The sequence below is a fragment of the Chinchilla lanigera genome, unplaced genomic scaffold (assembly GCF_000276665.1).
Source record: "Chinchilla lanigera isolate Chin_1 unplaced genomic scaffold, ChiLan1.0 scaffold00081, whole genome shotgun sequence".
Taxonomy (NCBI): domain Eukaryota; kingdom Metazoa; phylum Chordata; class Mammalia; order Rodentia; family Chinchillidae; genus Chinchilla; species Chinchilla lanigera.
In genome coordinates, this window is record NW_004955482.1 from 4,813,438 (window position 1) to 4,838,322 (window position 24,885).

The window sequence follows — 24,885 nt, forward strand, 5'->3', positions numbered from 1 at the left end:
GGCATGTGCCACCACGCCCATCCTGTTTGTGTTTTTAAGCAGCACTAGTAAGATGTAACTCGCGGGTTGCGTGGCTCACCCCTGGAAGCGCGCACCTGGCGGCTGTGGTGCTCCGTGCAGTCCTCTGCCGGCCCCACCCGCTGGCCCAGCACCGTCCAGCTGCGGCCAGCTCCGCTGGGCTGGTCAGGCCTGGCCTCGAGGAGGACGCCTGTTGTGGGTGGGGTTTGAACCTGGGCCTTGGGGCTCAGAGTCCGCCCTGGCTGCGCCCCTCGGTGTGGAGAGGTGCCTTCCACGAGCTGGGCCCTGTGAAGGAGCGGTGACGCCCCTGCGCTGTCGTTTATCTCCCACGCCCCCAACGGGCCGTCTCCGCACGGCCGGGGCCTCAGGTGGCCCAGCTTGCGCCCCCTGTCACCGAGTGTCTCAGACTCAGCTCACCGAGAGGGAAGGCTCTGTGGGGCTTTGCCCCCACCCCCCGGCTCTCGAGAGGCCACACCCACCCCTTGAAGGCCGCAGGCTGATGTGGGAGCCCCGAGGAGACTGGTCCTGTCTCAGGACCTCGTGTTTGGTAGGTGCAGGTGTATGTCCTTGTCCCTAACTTTCCTGATCATTCTGGGTGATCTCTCTCTGTTTATCCATCCATTCACATATCCATGCATCTATCCGATCATACAATCATCCACCACTCACCCACCCATATATCTAGCCATCCACGCATCCATGCACATATCCACCCACTTACCCACCCATGCATCTGCCCACCCGCCCACCCATCCGTCCCTGCATCCATCCATCCACCACTCACGCACTGGTCCACACCCCTGCCCAGCCCTGTTCCAGGCACTGGGTCAGCAGTGACCGAGCCCGGGCGCTCCCGTCTGGTGCTGGCCCTGGCTGGGGCATCTGTTTGCAGTGCTGGGACCATCTCAGGCCCGGCTCATGTCTGAGGAAGGTGTCGCTGCAGAGTGCCCTTGCTGGGAAGGGTGGGCCCGTCTGGCAGGGAAGCAGGGAGGGAAGGGCCAGCGGTGTCGCCTGCAGAGGGCCCTGCAGTGCATGGCCGGAGGGTTGGGCGACATGGTGAGCTGGGGACGGGGCAGAGCTGGCCCTGTGGGCTGTGGTTAGCAGTGTGGGGGGAGCAGCCCGGGAGAGAATCGGGCCCAGCTCACGTGCCTCCTCCAGGAAGGCTTGGACCCTTCCTGCCCTCAGATGGCTTGGTGCCTCTCCGCAGGCCCCACCACGCCTCAGTTTCCCGATGTTCTGTGTGGAGATGGTGGTGGCTGCCCCACGGGCCAAGGCGCTGGCCAGGAGGGGCGCGGTGCGGTGTGAACGGCCTGGCCCAGGGCAGCGGGGGGAGGCCTGGCCTTCGCCTTGGCAGAGCCTGGCTTCCTGCCCCTCGGTGCCGCGTGGCTCACACTCGGTGCGGTGTCACCAGCCCTGCGTGCAAGGGGACTGAGGTCCACGGAGGCCACCGCAGGGGGCCTGGACCCAACCTGTCCGACTGTGGCTTCGGGCTGGCTGGGGACAGTGGGGGTGACTGTCCTTGTCCTGGAAGGCTGTGTTCCATGACAGCGGAAGGTGACGCAAGCTGCCCTGGCCGCCTGGCCTTGGGACACCGGCTGTATCTGATGGGCTGGTTGTGGGGAGGCTTTTGTTCTCGCTGTCGGCCTGCAGCCTCCTGAGCAGCCACTGCCCCGGGGCCTTTGCACTGGCTGGGGGCTCCATGGGGTGCACCCCACCCCCGCATGTCCGCATCTCTTGCCTCACATCGGTGTGTGTTTCGGTTTGAGTCTGGGTTTTTCCATAGGAAGAATCGAAGTGTCTACCGCCCCCACCCCCCGGGTGTCTTGGCGCTGTCTTGGAGGGTGGATCCGGCCTCGCCGCCGGGTGCCTGCTGTCCCTGTCCTGGCCGCGGCCCCTCACCCGTGCCCACCCTGCAGAACGTGCGCGTGGACCCGAGCAGCCTGTCCTTCAGCATGTGGAAGGAGATCCCCGTGCCCTTCTACATGTCCGTCTACTTCTTCGACGTGGTCAACTCGGACGCGGTTCTGCAGGGCGCGGCGCCGGAGGTGCGGGAGCGCGGGCCCTACGTGTACAGGTGAGGCGGGCCGGGGAGGCGGCGGAGGCGACTGCGCCCCAGCCCCGCTGCCCCTGACCACCCCGCGGCCCTCGCACGGAGGAGCAGGGGGCCTGGCGGGGGCTGCGGGGTCGCCATGTGGACAGGGATGTGGGGCAGTGAGGGACAGCGGGGGAGGCCGGGGTGGGCGGTGGCCGTGCGGCTGGCGGGGGGCAGAGGGAGACAGTGCGGGGACTGACAGGCAGGAGGGGGCCGCCCCAGGGTCACCGCCGCCCAGCCAGGGCCTGGCTGCAGCCGGGTCCCACGGTGTCCTTGCCACTGAGCCGCGCCCCGCCCGCCCCCAGGCAGTTCAGGCACAAGAATAGCATCTCCTTCAACAACAACGACACGGTGTCCTTCCGGGAGAGGTGCTCCTTCCAGTTCCAGCCCGAGAGGTCCCGCGGCTTGGAGAGCGACCACATCATGCTGCCCAACATCCTGGTCCTGGTGAGGCGTCCCCGCCTGCCCGGCAGTCAGACCCGGGCGCCCGGCCCTGCCGGGGACAGGCCCCAGCCTCCCAGAGTCCCAGCCAAAGTCCTGCTCCTCCTTCCCGGCGACAGCTCGGGGGCGCCGGCCGGGCCCCTGCAGGGCTGTGGCGTGTGAGTGGCAGTGCCCACGGCGGGAAAGAGCCCCACGAGAGCGGGGGCAGGGCAAGCTCAGGGGCAGCGGGGACCGGGTGGCCCTCCGGGGCCCTCGTCCTCCAGCAGCCGCCGTGATGCCTGCCGGGCCTGCAAGCAGCGGCACTCGGGGCTCCCTGGGGTGGTCCCAGATGCCACACACCCGCAGGAAGGGGCTGGGCGGCGACACCCCCAGGGCATGGCGAGGCCCTCTGTCATCCATGCCCCCAGGCCCTGCAGGGGTCACGCCTGCCCAGCCAGGGTGGTTCTGGGATCAGGGAGGGCCCGGGGTCCGCTTGAGGGTGGGTGGAAGGCGGTGGCCGCCGCAGCCACCTGACCGTCCGTGCCTGCAGGCCGCCTCGACCATGATGGAGCACCGGCCCATGAGCCTGAAGCTGCTGATGACCTTAATGCTCACCACCATGGGGCAGCGCGCCTTCATGAACCGCACGGTAGGCGAGGTCATGTGGGGCTACGACGACCCGCTGCTGGACCTCATGAACAAGTACTTCCCCGGCACGCTGCCCTTCAAGGGCAAGTTCGGGCTGTTTGCGGGGGTGAGTGACCCGGAGCTCCTCCTTGGCCATGTGGCGTGGGATCCCGCAGCCTGTGCAGGGGGGGGGGGCAGGTCCTGTGAGCAAAATAGGGAATTACTGGAAGCTGGGTGTGGTGGGGCATGCTCGTAATCCCAGCTCCTCTGGAGGCTGAGGCAGGAGGATTTCTGGGTTTGAGGCAAGCCTGAGCCACGTAGTGATGTCCTGAGGGCTTGTCTGAAAATGAAACAGGACGGGCTGGAGCTGGAGCTCAGCGGTCGGGGAGCACTTACCCAGCACATGCGAGGCCCTGGCTCAGCCCGTGGTACTACAAGTCAGAGAGAACAATGGGAGTTACTGGTCCGAGGAACTGGCCTGCCTAGGGCTGGATTTGGGAGCCCCTGACCCGGGCTCGGATGGGGCTGGGACTGAGGGAGGAGGTGGAGGCCTGGCAGAAGGCGGGGGAGGGGCCGCTGAGGAGGCGGATCACAAATGCCACCCACTGTGGTGCTCAGGCTAGCAGCGATAACCCCGGAGGATCCTGATGAGGCGCCTGAGCCGAGATCGAGTCCACCTGGGGTTTGATCCCTGACCTCTGACCCCTGACCTTGGCTCCCCCCATGCAGGATTAATTGTCAGAGCTACAGGGGAGGCTGGGCCTGCCGCCTTTTAGGTGGAGAGGGCACCTGGTGTGCCGTCTCTGGCAGGCCGATGTGTTGTCGGTGCTCTGCTTGCAGTCGTTCCTATCAGCCATGCGACAGTGGGAGGTTGGCATTTGGTGCTTTTCTGGTGTCCCGGGCACTGTGCTCACCCCTCTTAGTGCTCTGGGCGCCCTGTGTGCTGAGCTCAAAGGTATGATCCTCCTGCCTCAGCCTCCCGGAGAGCTGGGACGACAGGCACGCAGCACCATGTTTTAAGTGTGGCTGTGGACATGGTCACCCCTTCGAGTTGGGAAGGCAAAGGCCGCGAGTGAGGTGGTGGCCTGGTCCCCCAGCGCCCAGGGATGGACGGCGCTGTGACAGCGCTGTGGGCTGGATGCCCGGGTCTCCCGCTGCTGTCCCTGGACTCAGACCCGCTGTCCCCACCGTGCCCAGATGAACAACTCGGACTCCGGGCTCTTCACCGTGTTCACAGGGGTGAAGAACCTCAGCCGCATCCACCTGCTGGACAAGTGGAACGGGCTCAGCAAGGTGAGGGGCCGGGCGGGCGTCTGCGGGGCTTGGGCCGGGGCGCGCGGCCGCTCACCTCGGCTGGTTTCCTCCCTCGGGTCCTCGTTGACGGGAACTGGTTTGAGTGTTTCACCAGGGCGCAGGAAGCCGTTCCCATTAAAGACTAAACAATGGGCACGGGGCTGCGGTCCCTCTGTGCGCTGACGCTGCTGGCCGCCCGCTCCCCGGCTGCCGAGGACGCGCGGTGCCAGCTCCAGATGTGTCCTTGGCGCTTTCACCCCTGCACATACCTAGACGACTTGGAGTGAGGTGGGGAGTTCCTCCTTGGGGCATCACGGAGTCACATTATGTGCCCTGTCTGTGTGTGGCTTGCTGCTATCACCCGGTGGCCTATTCCCAAGACGTGTGACCCCCGCCCCTGGGCGAGGCCACTCCCCACAGCCCACAGTAACCCTTCACGGATGCCTCCGGTGTTCATGTGTGCGCTCACTCTTAGAAAGCTTTCCGTGCCCATTAGGTAGAAAATGAGCTTTGGAAGTCGGGTGTGGTGGTGCACACCTGTGATCCCAGCACTTGGGAGGCTGAGGCAGGAGGATCAGCACGAGCTGGATGCCAGCCTGGGCTGGCTACATAGTGAGACCCTGTCTCAAAATACAAGAAAAGAAAAAATGAGCTCTGGATCCAGTCTCCCTCCCCAGACAGCAGCCCCAGTCCTTCTGTTTTGAGGTTCCCTGGCAGCAGCTACCACGCGATTTTAGTTGACCGACATTGGTTCCAGTTTTGTCTGTTTTTCTAAGACGGAAATCTTTTATTGGCCTGACTTGCGTACCTATTGGCACGGTCAGGCAGCACATACCCATCCGCCCGGCTCCCGTCCTCCCGTCCTGGGAGTTCCTGGATCGCCTCAGGAGGGAGGAGCGCCGGGGCAGGCACAGCTGGGGGATGTACAGGGTGGGACCTGACAGTGGCTCAGGGGCATACAGAAACCGCGGCGCTGGTTGCTGGCCCAACCAGATAAAATGTCCATCTGGGTAGGGGGAGGCCGCCACCCCGCGCAGGTCCTTCTGCCCTTGCCAAGGTGCGAGGGGTCAGAAGGAGAGTGTCCCCCAGAGGCTCCCTGCCCTTCGTGCCGTCAGCACCTCCCGCACGCGGTCTCCAGCTTCCTTAACGCTCCGCTCCAGGCAGGACGTTTCCTGCTCTAGTTCTTTAATTTTTTCTTCTGCTGTTTTCCGTTTCTCGAACAGCTGACTGTGAGTTACCTCCTTGGATGAGGACTAAACATTCTCCCTACACCGTCACGCTGCTAGTCCCGTCCGCCAGTCCCGCTGTCCGTATCTGTAGATGTGCGTGCTTTCTCGTTCTGCTCAGCCGTGCAGTCTGAACCTCTGCAAGCTTTGCCTTCTGTTGAGTGCCAGTGACTTTGGCTTGAAGCTCCGCGCAGGCCTCTGCGACTCCAGATCCAGGGGCGCCGCCACGCTGCTGTGCTCTGTGCGCCTGCGCGTTTGATTTGTCTGCTTTTAGGAGAGTCTCTTGACTTCCTCTGGGGGCGAGCAGACGCGGGTGGCAGCCCCTCTGTACAGCGGACGTAACAGTTACACGCTCGGGGCTCCTGCTTAAGGTGCCAAAGCTGCACTGGACGTTGTGCGTCTACGCAGCCTGGTCCCGGCCCCCGGCCAGGCTGGGCGGTGAGTGGCCACGCCACGCAGCCGTGCCTCCAGCGCCTCCCTCCGCAGGTCAACTACTGGCACTCGGACCAGTGCAACATGATCAACGGCACCTCCGGGCAGATGTGGCCGCCGTTCATGACCCCCGAATCCTCGCTGGAGTTCTACAGTCCTGAGGCCTGCAGGTAACCGCACTGATTCAGCCTCCCCGGCCCCTGGGATGCCGGCAGAGTCTGCTTCCTGGGGGCTCGGGACCAGCACCTGACGGCTGGTCGTCAGAGTCCTCCGTCTCAGTGCCATGTCGGATTCTCGTTGGCCGCACGGTGGGGCACCGCACTCCAGCGTTGCTGCATTGGCAAAGCCCAGAGGCTGCTGCCGCGGGTGCTGGGGCCTCTGTGGGGTGGTGAGGGGCGCAGGGCAGGAAGTAATCAAGGTCGCGGGGCTGTGAGATGAAGGCAGGAGGTGGCCCTGGCCACGGGCTGGGGACAGAGGTGCCTCCTGGAGCCGTGCTGGCCATCACCGACCCTGTGCCCTCCTGGCCACTCCGGAGTGTCCTTTATGGGGCACTCCCTGGGGTGGCCCTGACCCTGCGCCTCCCTGCAAGCTCAGGGAGCCCCGCTGTGTGCCAGGCAGGGAGATGAGCAAAATCCCGGTGCCTGGGTGATCGTGTGCTCTGGGGCACCAGCTAGGCCTGGGACGTCAGCGAGAGCGTCGGGAGCTCTGCGTGGGGCCACTTTGGAAAACAGGATATTACTTTATTTTTTTGTGCTCACCTAACCTGGAGTAGGAGACAGCAAAGCGCATCCCCCATCCCCTCCTGGGCCACCCCCCCATGACCTATGACCTCCAGCTGGGCCTGCCTCTTAAAGGGCCCCCACCCACCCCCAGCACTACCCACACCTTGAACAGGGCCCTTTCCAGCTGCCTGCCTGGCTTCTGTCCTGCCCACACGTGCCTCTGGGTACCTTCTTTCTGACCACGTGAGAGCCACTGTGAGACAATGTACCCTTCACGCCTAAATACTTCTGTGGGTGGTTTTGTGTGTGTGTGTGTGTGTGTGTGTGTGTGGTGCTGATTGAGCCTGGGACCTTGCACATACTGGGCGAGTGCTCTACCACTGAGCTGTGTCCCCAGCCCTCCTCCGTGGGTGTTTTCTAAAAAACAAAGACATTTTCTTACACAATCACAGGTATTAAAATGAGAGCAGTTAACAGTAACACCATACCCTGTCTAAACTGCTACTGTCAACACAACTATAATGCAAGACACGTGTAATTTTTTTTTTTGAGATGGTTCTTCCTAGGTTGCCGAAGCTTTTCTCAGGTGATCTTCCTGCCTCGGCTTCCCCCAGTAGCTAGGACTGCAGGTGTGCACTGCACCTAGCACGGGTACAACGTTCAACTTTCTAGCAGCGGCGTTACAATGGTGTATTTGACTTGACCCATTGGATTGATAGTACTCTTATTTCAAACATTATTGGAGAGTTTTTTGGTTGCTGAGAGACCGGGGTGTGTCAACACCAGCCACACACCTGCGCTCTGACGTGGCCCAGGCTGAGGGCTGCACAGCCTTGTATGATTTGCTGGACAGAGAGCCCACACAGTCTGGGTTTCCCAGCAGGCGCAGGGGTGGAGGGCGGACAGGGCAGTGGAGAGGAAGAACTGCGTCTACCTTGTGAGGCCGCAAGGGGACAGTGTTTCTGGCCCTGGCCAGGCCACAGCACATATGAAGGTCCTGGGGCAGCAAGGAGCAGTTCTGAGCAGCGGCCAGGGGCCTGTGGGTTCAGGGAGGCGGGGCGGGAGTGGTGGTGGGGCAGGGTGAGGGGAAGAGCAAGGCTTGTGCACAGTGAGGACAGCACATTCCAAAGGGAGCCGTGCGCAGTCGCCCCTTGGGGTCCTGGGGATCAGTCTGAGGACCCCACAGGTACCAAAATCCCCAGCTGTTTGAGTTGCTTTATCAAGTGGAGGCACGTGTTCACATGGCCTGCACACGTTCTCACGCAGGCTCTGCCCCCTCTCTAGACGGCGTGTGGTAGGAACGCAGGGTGGCTGCGTGCGTGTGAACAGCTGCTGCTTGTTTAGAGAGCAAGGAGAAGGAGAGGTCTGAGCACGCGAGCCGGGCGGGGCTGTGCAGGTGGGCACAGCCGGGTCCCCCACCTGTCTGCCTCCCACTGCAGGTCCATGCGGCTCGTCTACCAGGAGCAGGGCGTGTTCCAGGGCATCCCCACCTACCGCTTCGTGGCCCCTAACACCCTGTTCGCCAACGGCTCCGTCTACCCGCCCAACGAGGGCTTCTGCCCATGCCTGGAGTCTGGCATCCAGAACGTCAGCACCTGCAGGTTCGGTATGTGTCACCCCGCAGGCCCGGGCAGCCGCGGGGGCCACCCGCGGCCTCTGCACTCTCAATGATCCCATCAGGCTGGAGATAAGGAGAGCAGCTCGGAGATAAGGCTCCGGGGGAAATCCAGCGTGCTTATTAGAGGCCGCTGCGATAAACTGCCCGAGGAGCATCAGGTTGTTATCGCGGGGTCTGGAGTCCGGGGCAGGCGAAGGTCCAGGCGCTGCCGTGCGTGTGAGGCGGGGGTGGGGGCCGGTGGACTTCTCCAGCTGTGGGAGACACCTGTGCTCCCCAGCCCTTGGCTCTGTCTCTGGTGCCAGCGACACTGTGCCCCTCTGAGGCACTGCCATCCCCGGCTCCGTTTTGAGGACCCCTGAGACCCTACCGGCCCACCCAGTAACACAGGATCCAAAGTGCCGACCCACAGCCTTTGCTCCTCTGTGCTACGTGAGCCCCCAGGCCCGCTCCAGGGACACCTTGGAAGGGAGAGGTGTGGCGGGAAGGGCCTTCCCTGGCTGAACGTGGCCAGCCGTGGCCCACGAAACCCTCTGCTGCCTGGAGGCTGGGTGAAGCGATGTCACCTTCAGAAGCCACTCGCTTTGTCGCACTGGCCACATTTCCGACGCTTGCTGCCCACGCGTGTGCACTGACCCCATGCTGGAGACGGCAGGGGCAGGCCGTTCCCGCCTGGCCTCTGCGCCCCCTCTTTGGGTCTTTTCCGAGCCACCCCATCCTGGAGGCCCCTCCCAGCTCCCCCGCCAGGTGCCCTCTGTTACTTCATCTTTTTAAAAAATATGTTTTCTTTTTTGGGACCAAGGATTGAACCCAGGGCCTTTCCACTGAGCTACATCCCCAGCCCTTTTTATTTTTTAATTTTTTTACTTTGAAACAGGGTCTCACTAAGTTCCTCAGTTGTCCAGGCTAGATCTAAACCTGTGACCCTCCTGTCTCAGCCTCCCAGAGTGCTGGGAGGACAGCTGTGTGCCACCACCCCTAGCTCGTTCCTTCCTCCTTCCTGTCTCCCCGCTGCTCGTTGCTGTGGGGTTCATTTCACTCGCTCAGTGCTGCCTCCTCCAGGACACAGTGCTCCGTGGGCTGGGTGCCATGTTGTCCCCCTGTAGCCTCAGCTTCCGGCCCGTGCCGGCCCTGTGGCCCCATAGGCAGACCTGAGCGCATGTGTGTGTGGTGTCTGCTTCTTAGGGAATCGGGGCCGAGGCCGTGAGGCTGGGCTCAGGAGAATACTGGAGAGCAGGAGGCACAGGGCCCTCCATGGGCAAAGGTTCTGGTGCCTGCCTTGCCCGGCCCCTGGGCATCGCCCTGTTTCCTGTGTCCTCATGGTATCTGCAGGGGTTTCCGTTCTTAGCACGGAGGCCTTAGGGTTGCCTGCGGGGACAAGTGCCAGAACAACTTCTGTGGCAAGTGGCAGATGCCAGGCCTAAAGGACGCTGCTTGGGTAGTGGAACCAAAACTCCAGGCAGATCCCTGCACAGCGCGGACCAGACTGTGAGTGTGGTCTGGAAGCTGCCTCCTGCCACGCATGCTCCAGTTTGGTTTTCCCAGCTGGCACAGCTGCCAGACAGCCACCAACCCTTGGTTGCCAGTGAGCCCCCAGGTTCCTGTGCCGCCGGCTAAAGTCCCAGGTTTAATTTGATTGGTTGCTCTGCATCCTGTCCTCAGCTCTGAACCAATCACTGTGTGTAGCCCAAGCGAGGCCATGCTAATTGGCCAGGCCGTGTCACGTGCTCAGCCTGCAGGGGCGGGGCCAGCATCCCTCAAAGCAGCGCGCAGGCGAAGGGGTAAGCGGGGTACAGCAGCGGGAAGGCGGGCAGAGCGACCTCCCCGTCCTCTACAGCGGGCACACACTTCCTTCTCTTAGCACATCCGCTGCAAAGAATCTCAAAAGTGCAAGAGAGTTTAGGTGTCTTTAAGTATATTTATTGGAATGAAGCTTTTTCTTTGAGGTGCTGGGGACTGAACCCAGGGACAGCCCCTTTTTGTTGGTTTGTTTCTTTGAGACACGGTCTCAGGTCTCACCGTGTAGTTCAGGCTGGCTTCAAACTTGAGGCCATCCTTCTGCCTCAGCCTCCTGAGTGCTGGGATCACAGGTGTGCCCGCCCAGACCTTCCTTTATGTTTCATTTTGAGACAGGGTCTCACTAAATTGCCAGATTGACTGGGCTGGGCTTGAACGTATGACCCTCCTGCCTCAGTCTCCCAGAGAGCTCGGATAAAAGGCATGTGCCATGGCTAAAAGCCCTTTTTCAAAAAAAGTTAATTTTATTGGTACCTTTTAGATATACATGACAATCACAGTCATCATAGGGAGTTTGTACCTGCGCGTGATTTATCTCACGGTGGCTGTTCCTCCCGTTCCTCTCCTCTCCCTTCAACCCTTCCCCATGTTTACAAGGCTTTGTTTCCATCTTCCCCTCTATCCTCTTTCTCACCCCTTCTTTCCTTCCCCTCCCCCTCCCTTGTAGAACCCCCTTATTTTAAGTGGGTTCCGCAGACACAGCCGTGCAGAGGACACAAGCCCTGTCACTCGGTGAGGCCCCACATGCCCGCAGCCTGCGGTGGCGCCTGATGCCTCCCGACCCCCCATGCTGATCTGGGGCGCTGGCTGTGCCTGGCTCTGGTCCCGTGATGCGGAGGGGCTCGTGCCCAGGTGCCAGCCGGGTGTCTGGTGGGGCGCACACCCCGATTCCCTCCCCCTCGTTTCTGGAACATTCCTGCCACGCTGCTTGGTGTTCCGGGCACCCGTTCCATCTGCAGATTAAAATCTCCGCGCATGTCCCCTGCAAGGCCTTGAAGACTGCTTGGCTCCAGGGCCCCACACCGGTCTCCGGCTCCCCAAGTCCTGACTTGCCTGGCGGCTCCTCAGCGGCTGCCAGCCCTGGTGATTGAGTCTGCTCAGGTGTGCCAGGGAGCTGTAAACCAATTATCCTTATTGCCGGGCGGGGCCCCCTCGGGTGTCTGCCAACGCACAGGCGGCGTGGGGCATTGTTCAAGAGCTGGCTCGGCTGCCCGGGTGGGGGTGGGGGATGGGCGGTGTCTGTGTTCTCCATCCGGGGCCTTTCCCGAGGTGTTGCGTGGCAGAAAGGGGTCTCTGCGCTTGCTCCCCGCTCCCAGTTCTGATGGGGTGGGGGGTGGGAGGCAGAATCTTCCAAACCGCAGGACTTTGTCCCCGAGGGTGCCTGGCATGACGTCACAGCAGCCCGGGCAGCAGCGACCTGCAATCTGTCTGCTTCCCGTGACATTTCTTGTGTGCGTTTGGGGATTGAATCCAGGGCCTTCACTCTCAGCTACATCCCCAGACCTTTTAAAATTCTGACACAGTGTCATGCCAAGTTGCTAAATTGCCCAGGCTGGGCTCAAACTTACACTCCTCCTGCCTCAGCCTCCCAGACTGCTAGGACCACAGGTGCCCAGCTACAACCCTCTCCCTCTTCCCAGCATCTCCAGGGCAAGGTCTCTGCTGGTGCAAGGAGGACTCGGGGGCCTGGGGCTCCTCAGTCTGTGCTCATCGCTGGGAAAGGGCAGGGTCACCATGGGAGCCTCACAGGCCCAGGGTCTGGCGGAATCCCCAGCTGCCGCTGGTGGCCGTGGGCCACTTCCGGTCATGGGTATGTCACTTCCACGTCCCTTTCGAGGCCTCCCGCCCTCCCAGGGGAGACTCGGGCTTCCCTGGAGTCTGCCAGGCCCCTGCTGTGCCGTCTCGGGGGCGAGCTGGCTGGCTGTACTGTTCTCTTGGTGTCCGTCCCCAGAACACACCACGCCATACCATCCTGCAGACCCATCCATGACGTGGACGTGGCCAGGCCGCTGCGGTGTGGCCGGTGCTCAGGGCGCCTCCCCCGGGCCCAGGCTCCAAGCTGCCTCTGCTTAATGTCCCAGATTCACCTGGGACGCGTGTCTCACCACCCTGCACCAGCCTCCGCTGCCCCCTCTGCCTGCAGTGCTGTCCCCTGGCCTCCTTGCCTGGTGGCGGTCAGCGCCGCTTTTCCTTCCTGTCCCCTGTCCCACCAGGGCCCACGGCCCCTGCTTGCCGGAGCTGGGGTTTGTTGAGCCTGGACCCTTTATGAAACGGGCCAGGGGCTTCTCCCATCTGGTTATTGGTGGTCACATCTTGTTTGGTTTTTTTTGAGAGCGTCTCACTACGCAGTCCAGGCTGGCCTTGAACGCACAATGTAGCCCACGCTGGCCTTGAACTCACTGCGATCCTCCCGCCTCTGCCTCCCGAGTCCGGGGGCTGCAGGCGTGCCCTTGGCTGTGTGTGCATCGTGTCCCGGAACCCTGTGCGGCGTCCTGTCCCTGCCTCCCTGGCACCTGCTCGGGCTACGCAGAGCTGCCATGACCACAGCACCCGCGGCGCCTGCAGCCCCTCCCTCTGCGTTCCAGGTGCGCCCCTCTTCCTCTCCCACCCGCACTTCTACAACGCCGACCCGGTCCTGGCGGAGAGGGTGCTCGGCCTGCACCCCAACGCGGAGGAGCACGCCCTCTTCCTGGACATCCACCCGGTGAGCCCTGCGATGGCACTGAGGCAGGTGGCGGGGGTGGCAGCCACCTCTCACGCCGATGGCGCCCGGGGCCGGTGGCGGGAGCTGGCGCCTCGGACGGTGACAGCTGCTTGACTATCAGGCCGGCCAAGGTCGTCACTTTACCCCAGCTCCACAGTCCAGGGCTTTATCATATGCCCTTTATGAGCACCTATAAAAGGGCCATAAGACAGTAAATTAATTAGGAATTATCAGGCTCCTGCTGATTAGCCAGGCACCCTCGGGCCGCGGCGAGACACGGTGAGGACGGGGAGGAGGCGCTGCGCGTGAGGCGTGGAGGAGTTTGTCCCGTGGGAAGTCCTGCCTCCCAGCAGGCAGGGGGCGGGCGGGACCGGCGTGTGGCCCTCACTCAGCCCCATCCACACCGCTGCTCGCTGTGGGTCCCCGGTGGGACTTGGTGGCTTCGGAGGCAGCGACTCAGACACGCTAGGGGTGCCGTTCTGTTCTCTGGGGACACTTGTGTTCTGCTCCTAAGTTTTCTTGGTCCACATGGCCTAGGGATTGAGCCCAGGCCTTCACACTGAACCCTCGCCCCAGCCTTTTTGTTCTGACAGCATCTCACTGCTGCTAAAGAGTTGCCAGGCTGGGCTCAAACTTGAAATCCCCCTGCCTCAGCCTCCTCAGAATGCTGGGATGACAGGTTTGTGCCAGCCCAGCCAGCTCCCCGTTTGCCCCCCTTTATAAAAAAGAATTTTTGAAATGGAACAATAGAAAGTGCATCTGTTCAGGGCGTGCAGTTCGGTCCTACCACCAGTGCCTTTGCTGTGAAATGTTTCAGCTGAGCTAACGAGCGTATGTGTGATCTCACACGCCCAGCGCTCGGGGTGAGTGCCGCAGACCCCCAGTCCCAGTGATTTCCAGGGGCAGAATCCAGCATCGTTGGTTTGGGTGTGGCAGCCACAGAGCAGGAGGGACGCTGCCCGCCAGGAGGTGGCCTGACCTCAGCGGAGAGAGCTGAGAGGGACATGGACACTTTCCCAGGGAAGGGAGTGCCAGGAGCGGAGCGGGTGGCTGGCGTCACGTGTGCGGTTGGTGCAGATGGCAGAGGCCGCTCCTCAGTTAGGGATGGTGGGCCTGGGGTCAGTGGAGCCTCGGGGTGGGCTGCAGGATCCTAGCTCGGAGCCTCACCCCGTCATCGGGGGAGGCTCAGCACAGCCAGCCTCTGAGCGTGGAGCCGGCCGCCCCCGCAGGGCAGGACTGGGCCTGCCCAGCTGCTCACCGTCCTCTGCCGCAGGTCACCGGGATCCCCATGAACTGCTCCGTGAAGCTGCAGCTCAGCCTGTACATGAAAGCCATCAAGGGCATCGGGTGAGTGGCGCAGGGGCTCCGGCCCCGACTCCGGGGACACAGCCGGAACCAGGCGCGGGCGCTGTCCCTGCCGTCTTGCCCCGAGGACCGGCTCAGCCCTGGCCCCCAACATCCCTCCCAGTACCCTTCTTCCTTCACGTCTGCCATCCCCAAATTAGGCAAAATCTTCTGCCCCACCTGTCTCCCACTCTGCAGTGTGGAAAACTTAAGGCCTGACCAAAGCAAGTGCTTGAAAATGAGAGTTTACTGAATAGCGTTCTTAAGTTCAGCTGTTCACTTTATAGAGCAGTTTTTTAAAGCACCTGATTTTTTTCTTCCTCTGTTTTTAGTTTTTAAAATAACAGGGTTAAACCAGGCATGGTAATGGTTGCCTGTGATCCCAGCACTCGGGAGGCTGAGGCAGGAGGACTCCTGTGAGTTTGAGGCCAGCCTGGGCTGCAGAGTGAGCTCCAGGCCAGCCCGGACTCCACAGCAAGACCCTGTGTCAGTAACAAAACCTAGCTTTCCGGAGCTATAACCCATAGACCATAAGACTCATCTTTTTCTAATGCGCAATGCAGTGATTTTCAGTCTATTCTCAGAGTTGTGCAGCGGACTCCAGAACATTTTCCTCACCCGTAAACGGAACGCAGGGCCCTCGGCAATCCTCTTCCCGCCACTAAGGCTCAGGAGACCCCGGTCTCCTGCCGTCCTCATGGGTGCGCTTGTTCTGGACGTGTCACAGAGTGAGCGGCACTGTGGCCTTTTATGTCTGGTGTCACTCACTTTGCTGTCTTCAACCCTCTGAGCTGCAGCAGGTGTGGGTATTTTTCTTGGCTGTGTAATACCCTACGTGGAGGCCGGCCACGCTTTATGTGTTGATGGATGTTGGGGCGTCGCCACTTTTGTCGCACAGTGGCTTGTGCTGCTGTCACCCTTCACGTGTCGGGGTGGACATGTGCGCTCGTTTCCCTGCCATTGCTAGGAGAGGGGCTGTGGGTCACGGAGTCCTGTTTCAGCGGTGACAGCCACGGAAGCACAGCCACGCCAGCCTTAGATTTTCACAGGCCTGGGGTCAGGACGTGGGCAGCCTGCGGGCTGATTCTAACCGTCACAGCCCCCATGCTGTGGCCTGCGGCCCTCGCTTAGTGCTCATGAGGCCACTGCTCTACCAGCGTGTCTTGTAGAGGACACAAGGGACACAACATGGCTGGGGGACTTGGCCAGGCCAGGCTGCAGGGCTCCCATCGCAGGGAACTGTGTTCAAGTTGTGTCGAGTAGGCGCTACAGGGGCTGCAGTGAGGACCTGGGGCCCCACCCCACCCTGGACCCCTGGAGTAGTCATGAGCACCCTGGTGAAACCAGGTTTTAAATCTTCGAGAAGCCAGGTGTGGTGGCACAGCCTATAATCCCAGCACTTGGGAGGCTGAGGCAGGAGGATTGTTTCGAGTTCGAGACCAGCCTGGGCTACAAAGTGAGCTCAAGGCCAGCCTGAACTGTGTAGCGAGACCCTGTCTCTAAAAGAAAAAAAAAAAAAAAAGAAGAAGATGATGTTAGGAGGCGGACAGGCAGAGAGTAGCACAGCCACTCCCCCAGCATATTCACCGTCCAGGGTCCTCCCATCTGTCTGCTCCATTTTCCTAGCCCGAGGTTGCTATGCTGGAGGTCATTTCTGGCTTAAATGGCTGCCAGAGGTCCAGATATTGCATCTGCATCCCGGGCTGCTGGAAGGAAGAAGGGAAAAAGTGTGCTGGACTTGCTGGCACACACCTATAATCCCAGCATTCAGAAGGCTGAGGCAGGAGGACTGCCACAAGTTTAAGGCCAACCTGGGCTACACAGGAGGCCCTGTTTCAAGAAACAATAAAAACAGAAAAGGAAAAGTGTTCACCCCTTGGCTGTCCGACACACGCTACATATGCTTGTGCCACCATTTCATGAACTGGAGCTGCCGACACCCCCCGGGCCCCAGCCCAAGCTCGCACAGCCCCGAGGCTGCACATGCCGCGCCCTGCAGACCCCGGGGCGTGTGCGCGAGTGCCGCAACCAGGCGCAGCTCTCACCGCGGGTGTCTCGCTTGCTTGCAGGCAAACAGGGAAGATCCAGCCGGTGGTCCTGCCGCTGCTGTGGTTTGCGCAGGTGAGGCGCGTGGGCTGCAGTGGCGGGAGCCCGGGAGGAGCCCGAGTGCAGCCGAGGCAGGGCCCTCAGGAATGGTTTCGTTAGTGCTGTGACGCTGTTTGCAGAGGAAGTCCCGGGTAGCTGGTCTGCTTTTCCCTCGAACCTGACCTTGAGCAGCAAGTTTTCCCTCTGGCCCGCCCCCTACCCCGTTTGGTTTTTTTTTTTTGTTCTTGCTAAATTGTTGATGGGACTTGAATTTGCGATCCTTCTGCCTCAGCCTCCCAGAGTGCTGGGATGACAGGCCTAGCTTTTTACTTTTATTTTTTTGCTGTTGTTTCCATGTAGTACGTTGTTATTTCTGGTCCACCTAGACTCAAATCAGCGTTTGCTAAGGCCAGGACATGCAGCTGCGAGGGTGAAGTTCACTGTGCTCACAGTCCTGTCTGAGGGTTTGCGGGAGGCGGAACCCGTTCCACCCAGTCCTTCAGGGCCCTAGACGCTTTCCGTTGCGTGGCTCCGCCCCCGGAAAGGTCTTCAGACTGCTTCCGTTCATTGGTTGGGAAAAAAGATGAAGGTCACGTGGAGAGAGTCAGTGGCCTAGATTCACCCCTCATTGGCCAGAGCGTGATCACATGGTCGCGTGCAACTGCAAGGGAGTCTGGGAAATGTAGTCCCATGGTGTGCCTCGTAGGAAGCAGATTGCTTGGTCCAGGGAGCCCGAAATGAAGAGGGGATCGGGACGGAGGGGCGTGGCACCTGCGTCCCGGTCCCAGCTCTTTGTCATTCTGCCTCCCCAGAGCGGGGCCATGGAGGGCGAGCCGCTCCGCACGTTCTACAGGCAGCTGGTGCTGACCCCTAACATCCTCTACTACACTCAGTACGTGCTGCTGGCGCTGGGCAGCGCGCTGCTGCTCATCCCGGTCGTCTACCAGGTCTGCAGACAGGTAGGTGGCCCGGCCGGGGCGGGCGAGATCGGGCTCAGACTTTCCTCCTGCAGCTTCGCACCTGTCTCATCTGCGTTTCCATCGCTGCCCGTTCCGGAAGGCCTGGGGTGCTCCCCGGCGTGTGCAGGGGGCTTGGGTGGCGACCCCCAGTGCCGGAGGTCATCAGTTAGCGCCGTGGGTGCAAGACCTGCAGACGGGAGGGCCCTGCCAAGGCGGAGGGCGCAGGCAGCCGCGAAATCCAGGGACCTAGCAGAAGGTGATTTTACCCAAAGTAAAGCTGATAGGAAGCTCCACGGGCTGGAGCCGGCGCTGTGCAGGAGCACAGTATGGGACCTGAGATTTCCTGGTGAAATTAATTTTAATGACTAGCTTTATTCAACGCAAATATGACCAGAATATTATCACTGCAACATGTAATTGATATAAATACTATTTTTGCTATTCTTTTCCTTGCAAATCAGGTCTTTGAAATCCATTGTGCATTTTACCCTCACAGCAGGTCTCCATTCAGACTCACCCCGTTTCCAGGGCTTCACTGCCCTGTGGCTTCCAGACTGGACAGCACCTGTCCAGGGGACTTGGGGACAAGTATAGACAAGTCACAAAGGCCTCTCTGAATCCAGGCTTAGGTGTGGATGTTAGGGAAGGAGGCCACCTGCCTATGCAAAGGCCCTGGGGCAGGGACCCTGAGGATCAGGCTGGGCCAAGGTGGCTGAGGAGGCGAGGCCCACAAGGCAAGGTAAGGGGCGTGGCACCGATTTCCACAGTGACCAGAGGCTGCCGGAGGCCTTAAGGGGAGGAGCAGCTAGATGGCTGCCTGGCACTTGAGGCCTAGGTTGGAAGAGGTGGAGGCAGGGAGCTTAGGGGGCAGCTGGGTGTCTCAGAACAGGGTGGCAGCTTATCCCAGGCACAAGCACCGAGGAGCAGGCCTGCCCTGGGCGTCCAGACGGGGGACAACAGATCGCCCTGCTCTCGCCGTTGTCTGCAGTAGGGAACTGAGCGGGCAGTGAGGGCCGGAGACGAGCACCTTGCACGCCAAGTTTACACAGGTCGCTGCAGTCACAAGGTGATCAGGAGGGTGCGGTCACAGGGCGCAGGCAGAGGAGGCAGGGCCGCTGCCCCGGGCGCAGTCTGGAAGGCCGCTTTGGAATGGTGTGCTAGGAGCCACTGCTCAGGGCCGGCTGGAAGGGGCCGCGGCCTTCCCGGGGCCAGGCTGTCCCTCACCGCTGCTCGGAGGACACCTTCTGCCCTGCTTTCCCGCTTCAGCGAGGAGCCGGTTTCCCGCCCGTCCCTCTGAGCACGCTGTACGCGTGCATGCTTGCTGCGGGCTGGTGGACCTCGACACCGTTCTGAACCCCCAACCTGGGGGCTGTGGCTGGGGGGCCGCCAGCTCTGGTCACGTCGCTGCTGGCATCACTGAATGCTCACGGGCTGGTTCTGAACCCTTTCGCTGCTGGGCAGGAAGCTGCGGGCTCGGCCTGGCTGGACTCCAGCCGCAGAGGGCCGCCCGCCCGACCCTCTCCGTGCGCTGTACCACTCAGCTCCGCCCGGGCCTCGTACAATTCTCCTTAGAGACAGGCTCTTGCTGTGCTGCCCAGGCTGGTCTCAGACTTGCTGTCCTCCCAACTCAGCCTCCTGAGGAGCTAGAGTTACAGGTGTGTGACACCTCCACCAGCTCCAGCGTCTCCTGACTGGATTGGGCGGGCAGGGCAGAAGTGGCCAGAAGCTAGGTATGGTGGCACACACCTGTAATCCCGCACTCTGGGAGGCTGAGGCAGGAGGATCACAAGTCCAAGCCAAGCCCGGGTAACTGAGTGATTTGGTGAGGCCCTGTCTGAGGGGGAAAAAAGGAGATCACAGGCCAGGCTCCCAGCCTAGGCTGGGCCAGAGCGGGAGGCAAATCTGCTTTGTCCCCTCCCAGCCCCTCATCAGAAGCAGAGGCGCCGCCTCACCCCAGATCCTGGCCTTGGGCTCCCCAGACGCTGTCGGCTCCTGCCGCGCAGGGAGACCCTGTCCTGCTGTGTCACTGAGGCCCGGTGATTGGCATGTGTCCCGTTCTGTATGTTTGCCTGGTCAATATTTTCAATTTCTTCTCAAAGCAATTTTTATTGTGAGTTCCTTTTTAGTAAACAAAACTCAAAAGTATTTTAGGGGGGGAAAAATTCCACGCCCAGTCGATGAAAATGCCCCGATTACAGTCCCCGCCGGGCCCAGCCGCGGCTCAGTGGCAGAGCACAAGCACAGCGCGTACGCACCCTGGCACCCGTCCCCAGCACTGTGCTGCCCGCCGCCGTGCCCACCTTCTTCCGGCCCGAGGGTCCCGTCTCCTGTCCCGGCCACCTGGTCCCAGCAGCTTTGTCCTGAGGGGCTGTGGGCGCCGGGATCCGCACCCCGCTGTCCCCTCTCTGCCTCTGGAAATGGAAGAACCCTGTGCCCCCGCGTGCCCGCGCCCTGGTGCTCTAAACGGGCTTGGTTGTCTTCCAGGAGAAGTGCTATTTATTTTGGAGTGGTAGTAAAAAGGGCTCAGGCGCTAAGGCAGCCATGCAGGCCTACTCTGAATCCCTGATGACGTCCGCTCCCAAGGGTGCCGTGCTGCAGGAGGCCCGGCTGTAGGTGGGTACCAGGTAACCGCCCTCTCGTCCTCCCGCGGCCGCTGGTCCCCGCGGTGACCACTCGCTGCTCGGGGCTCTGTCATCAGTTCCCAGGGAGTGCAGTGCTTTGATCCCTGGGCCACTCAGGGGTGCTGGGCTCTGTCCGTTTGCAAGATCAGCTTAGAAGGGCAGGGCCAAGCCCAGACCTCACGCCTGTGCGGTAGACCCTGCAGGAAGCTTCCCAGAGCTCGGCTCCTGAGACGGACTCCTGGGAGCCCAAGAGTCTCTGGGGCTTGGGTGATGGATGAAACCTGGGCTTTCTCGCAGAGCTCTACCCCAGCCCTTTGCATTTTTATTTTGAGGCAGGGTCTCACTAAAGTATTCAAGTTGGGCTCAAACTTGGATCCTCCTGCCTCAGCCTCCCCAGTGGGAATCTGCTTTTTCATAGACCCCTATGGATTCTGGTACAAAAGGTCCAGGGAGCTGAGCATGGTGACACGTGCTCATAATCCCAGCATGCAGGAGGCTGAGGCAGGAGGATCACTGTGAGTTCAAGGCCAGCTTGAACTGCATGCCGAAACTCTGTCTCAAAACAAATTGAAACAAAACCAAAACCAAACAAAAGGTCCAGGGACCCCTGTTTGAGAAACTTTGGCTTAAATCCAGGAGGGCTGACTGAGCCCAGGGTGCAGGTGTCCGCTGAGCGGGGACTGTCGGGTTTCTGGGCGGAGTGCACACAGAATGGAACCACATGTCCAGTAAACCTGCATCTCAGGTACACACGACTGACGTCGCTGCCATGGGCCTGGAGGCATGGGCGCCTCGCACCTGCCCCGGGTAGCATGTCCTTGGCACTCGGTGGCCATGGGTCTCCTGAGTCCAGACGGGGTCGGGGGTGGGAGGCTGGGGCCCGGGCTGCCCCTCCATGGACATAACCGGATGTCCGGCCCCCACCCCTGGTCTTGATGGGTCCAGTTTGGAGGTGGCCAGGGAAGCGTCTGACCCCACCCTGGGCCCGGTCCTGTGGAATAGAGGGACACAGTGTCCTCAGTGGATGGCTTCAGTTTGGGGGGCCGAGCACGTGGCAGCTGACCCTGCGGGGGGCCTCTAACCCCGGGAGGCTCGCTCCTTGCTCTGCACCTGCCTGTGGGGGTGGCCCAGGGGCAGCTTTGCTTGGGAGAAAGGGGGAGCAGGGCCTCTGCTAGCTCAGAAGGGGATTTCCTTATGAATAAGAAAGGACAGCACCTGCCGGGCAGACAAGGCTTGCTGTAGGGCAGAGGGCCCCGCAGGCAGTGTGTCTGTTGGCCGGTCTTGTGCAGTGAACAGCCTGGGCAGCTGTACAGGGCAGCCCTTCAGGGAAATAGGCCTGGAGCTTTGATTTTAGTCTCACGCCAAGTCCTCTTCTGTCAGTTGAGCAGAAGTGGGAGGGAGGAGGAGGAACCGGCTTCAGTTGTGGCTGCTGTGGGCTTTGTCACGTGTGTATGTGTGTGGGGGATTAGTTTCCCTTTTCCTCTGAGTGAGACTTTGTCCCGAGGGCCCCAGAGCACCCCATGGGGGCTGTGGGGCAGGCGGTGACAGCGCAGGAAGCCCTGGGTCCGTCCCCTGCCATTTCCCAACCTCCCCGGCTTGGGGTTTCCCGGGACAGCGCGGGGCGAGGAGGGCGCAGCGGGTGGGGACCAGGAGCTGCCCGCCCTGCTATCTCTGCTCCTCCTCGGTGTTTTAAGTGGTGAGACTTTCACAGTATGAAACTGACGCACAGCCCCTCTGTCCCTCGTCTGTCCCTTCCGGCCCTCCCTGCGCCCTCCCCGCTCTACCACCACCAGGAGCGCAGTGTCTCCTCCAGTTCTGTTGGGACGTTGGTCCCGCTCCGCACCACCCCGTGACTGTGGTCTAAGAACACATGACTACTGGGCGTGGTGGCACATGCCTCTAATCCCAGCACTGGGGAGGCTGAGGCAGGAGGATCACTGCAAGTTTGAGGCCAGCCTGGGCTCCATGGTGAGCTCGAGGCCAGCCTGAACTGCATCGTGAGACCCTGTCTCAAAAAACAAAAACAAAAACAAAAAAAGAACACGTCCCCTCTCCATGGACATTGAGGTCTTTTCCTGGTGTAGACAGAGCCCCCTGCCCTGCCAGCCCTGGGCTCCGGGCTCCGGGCTCCGTCCTGCTCACCGGGTCAGGCAAGTCTCTCTGGGCCTCGGTTTCCCCATGTCTAGGAGGGGTGGGGATGGGCTCAGGGGCGTCCAGTGAGCTGGGCTGTGGTGCTCCTCTGTGGGACTGGACGGACTTTCCGCAGCAGGGACCTGGGCTGGGCCAGGCGGCCGGGTGGCGGTGGTGACCCTGCTCCTCTCCCCACAGGGTCCCAAGGACGCCCTGGGCCAGCAAGGCCAGTCCACCTGGTCGGAGCAGCCGCCCAGCCCCTGCACGCCCCTGCTGCAGGAGCCGCTGCCCCCGCAGCCCGCGGCCCGCGCCTGAGCCCACTGCACCCAGCCTGCCCGCGCGGGCCGAGCCGGGGACACTCAGGGACGGAGCCGCACCCGGGGCCCAGAAGAGGCTGGCGACGCGCGCTGCTCTGGAAGCTTCTCCCAGCGGCCACAGCGGCCTGGGCGCCATGTCCCCTCCCTCGGGCACGCCCAGCCCAGCCCATGTCACCAGCCCTTGACAGCTCTTGTTCCCGGTCCCTCCTGTCCTGCAGCACACATGCAGCCCCACTGGCCACCTTCTGCACGGGACGGGCCACCGCACTGGGCCAGGCCGCGCCTCCGTGCCAAAGCAGGGCTGTGGGGCTCAGGACGTGAGGGGACCAGGTGCCCTCAGCGGCTGCCCTCGCCCCACCGTGGGCGCCGGGGTCCAGAGGAGCGCACAGCCCAGGCCGGAGTCCGGGTCCTTTTCCCCGGCCACCGACCACATCCTGTGTACTGAGCCGCCCCCAGCTCGCCGGGGCCGAGGGAGGGGCTGGGGCCTGGCCTGGTGGTCCCTGGGCATCTCTAGGGAGGGGGGCCCTCTGCCCGGCTCCTGGCTCCTGGACGAGCCCCCATGTCTTTTCTACCAGAAGAGAAAGGAGTTTTACCATCTTACAACAAGCTCACCATGAAAGCAATAAACCTTTTACAGAACCGGGCGTGTGTCCATGCCATGTCTCCCGTCCCCCTCCCGGGCACAGCTGCCCTTTGGGTGGGGTTTGCCGCCCAGGCCGCGTGCCTATGGTGTCAGGACAGCATGTTGCCCTCTGAGCTGGTCCCAGGGGGCCCGAGCACCCTCCCAAGGTCTCTGCGTGACGGATGCCTTTCCTGGTCCTGTCCCTGGAAGAACAGGCCTGGCCATGTAGTATTAGCACACTGGGAGGCTGAGGCAGGAGGATTGCAGGTTGGAGCACTGCCTGGGCAGTTTAGCGACTGGACAGACCCTGACTCAGAAAATAAAAAGGGCCCAGGCATGGAGCTCAGAGCAAAGGCCCTGGTTTCCATTCCCGGGATTATTTCTTTTTTTTTTTTTTCGTCTGAAGTTCAAATAGTTGTAAAGGCTGACACCCCCAACCCCCATTTCATCCCTGCTGAATGTGCTGAGAAAAACCAGCCCCTAAAACCACACGACAGGTTTCCCCACGGCCAGTGTTCTGCCGTGCCCCTCCTGTGTCTCCTTCCTTCTTGCCCGGGGATGTACCTGAAGGTTTTATATCGCGTGCATTACTGCATTTTATTAACCGCTCAGGTTGCTTTCTCAACAACCTAAATAGCTGTATAAGGTACAGTGGACATTTTTATTATTTCTTTTAATTGTTAAGGAGATATATATATGTATATATATTTGGGTTTGTTTGTTTTGAGATAGGGTCTCACTATGTAGGTCAGGCTGGCCTCATACAGTGATCCTCCTGCCTCAGCCTCCCAAGTGCTTTTTTTTTTTTTTTGAGACAGGTCTCATTCAAGTTCAGGCTGGCCCTGAACTCCTGGGCTCAAGAGGTCCTCCTGCCTCGGCTTCCCATGTGCATAGCTGGGTGTGTGACATAGTGCCTGCCCCACACAGCTGTGGCTGTCATCTTTTGGCCTGGTGTCATGTCTTTGGCCTTGTGCTGCCACAGTGGGACTCCCCAGCCCAGGGGACCTGGACCACACACAGCCCTGACCATCACGGAGGCATGCATCTAGAACAGCGGCCAGTGGCGCGGGGTCTGAGTGTCCGACGCCAGCAGAAGGGCCCCACGGGGCCTCAAGGGGGCTCTTGTTCAGAAGCTCCACCCAGCAGAATCCCCTAGAGGTTCAAACTCATGTGTGCCCCCTGGGCCCCGCTGGCTGACCTGAGCCTCCGTGTCCAGGCACAAGCAGCTCTGTAGATTTCCCTCTGCACACAGTGGGGTTGGGGTTGAGACTGTGCCCTTAGTGGGGCTGGAGTGGCCTCCACACGTGGGCTGCAGCCCAGGCCCTGGCCCGCCCCTGGTTCGATTGTCTGGGCTCCTGCAGGGGTGCCTGGCCCTGCGTCCCCTGGGCAGTTCTTCAAGTGTGCGGAGGGTGCCTGAGGGACGCCAGCACCTGGCCACCCGGTATTGCCTGGCTTGGGTCCTCAGTCAGGCCAGCATCGGGAGGTGTGGGCTGAGGACCCCTTTTCTTTTCAGACGGGGAGGGTATGGTGAAATCAGTTTCCCAGGCTGAACTTGAAATTGTGATCCTCCTGCCTCAGCCTCCCAGAGAGCTGGGATTACAGGCCTGTGCCACCATGTCCTATGTGAGGGCAAAGTCCCCCTTGGGTCCCTCCTCTCCCCGGGAGGGCGGGGCTCTGGGAGTTCCCGGAGCGGCCACTGGGGGGCGAACTCTGCACGCAGGTTGCTGGAGTCAGGGCTCCCTGGTCCCCAGCCATTGTTCCCATCCAACTTGGGGGGTCATTCCCCAAGGTCCACAGCTTGGCTTAGGAGCTGTCACTCTAGAATTTTTTTTTTTTTTTTTTTTTTTTTTTGTCTTTTTGT

The 24,885-nt window shown here is 61.3% G+C and overlaps 1 protein-coding gene and 1 pseudogene across 5 annotated transcripts; one reads left to right on the forward strand and one right to left on the reverse strand.

Annotated features, from left to right (window-relative positions):
- Nucleotides 1–64: 64 nt before the first annotated feature.
- On the forward strand, nt 65–23,042 carry Scarb1 (scavenger receptor class B, member 1). Of its 5 annotated transcripts, none has more exons than XM_005403007.1 (13): nt 65–565; nt 1,935–2,092; nt 2,416–2,557; nt 3,081–3,284; nt 4,355–4,450; nt 6,163–6,278; nt 8,270–8,436; nt 12,828–12,946; nt 14,220–14,293; nt 16,360–16,411; nt 17,188–17,334; nt 19,819–19,947; nt 22,284–22,371. In XM_005403007.1, exons 1-12 carry the CDS (start codon nt 518–520, stop codon nt 19,945–19,947), a joined length of 1,452 nt encoding a protein of 483 aa, XP_005403064.1. In that variant the 5' UTR covers nt 65–517; the 3' UTR covers nt 22,284–22,371. The 5 variants fall into 5 exon arrangements, with proteins under 5 accessions (XP_005403064.1, XP_005403061.2, XP_005403062.2 ...); XM_005403004.2 differs by lacking the exon at nt 65–565 and adding an exon at nt 1,036–1,074; XM_005403006.2 differs by lacking the exon at nt 65–565 and adding an exon at nt 1,640–1,765.
- On the reverse strand, nt 4,457–5,925 carry LOC102021348 (annotated as a pseudogene).
- Nucleotides 23,043–24,885: the final 1,843 nt, after the last annotated feature.

Excerpts from the sequence above, each read along its gene's own strand:
- Scarb1 (XM_005403007.1), top strand. The coding sequence starts at position 518 with ATGTGGGAGCCCCGAGGAGACTGGTCCTGTCTCAGGACCTCGTGTTTG. Across the intron at positions 566-1,934 it reads GTCTCAGGACCTCGTGTTTG|AACGTGCGCGTGGACCCGAG; the intron begins GTAGGTGCAGGT and ends CCCACCCTGCAG. Across the intron at positions 17,335-19,818 it reads TCTACCAGGTCTGCAGACAG|GAGAAGTGCTATTTATTTTG; the intron begins GTAGGTGGCCCG and ends GTTGTCTTCCAG.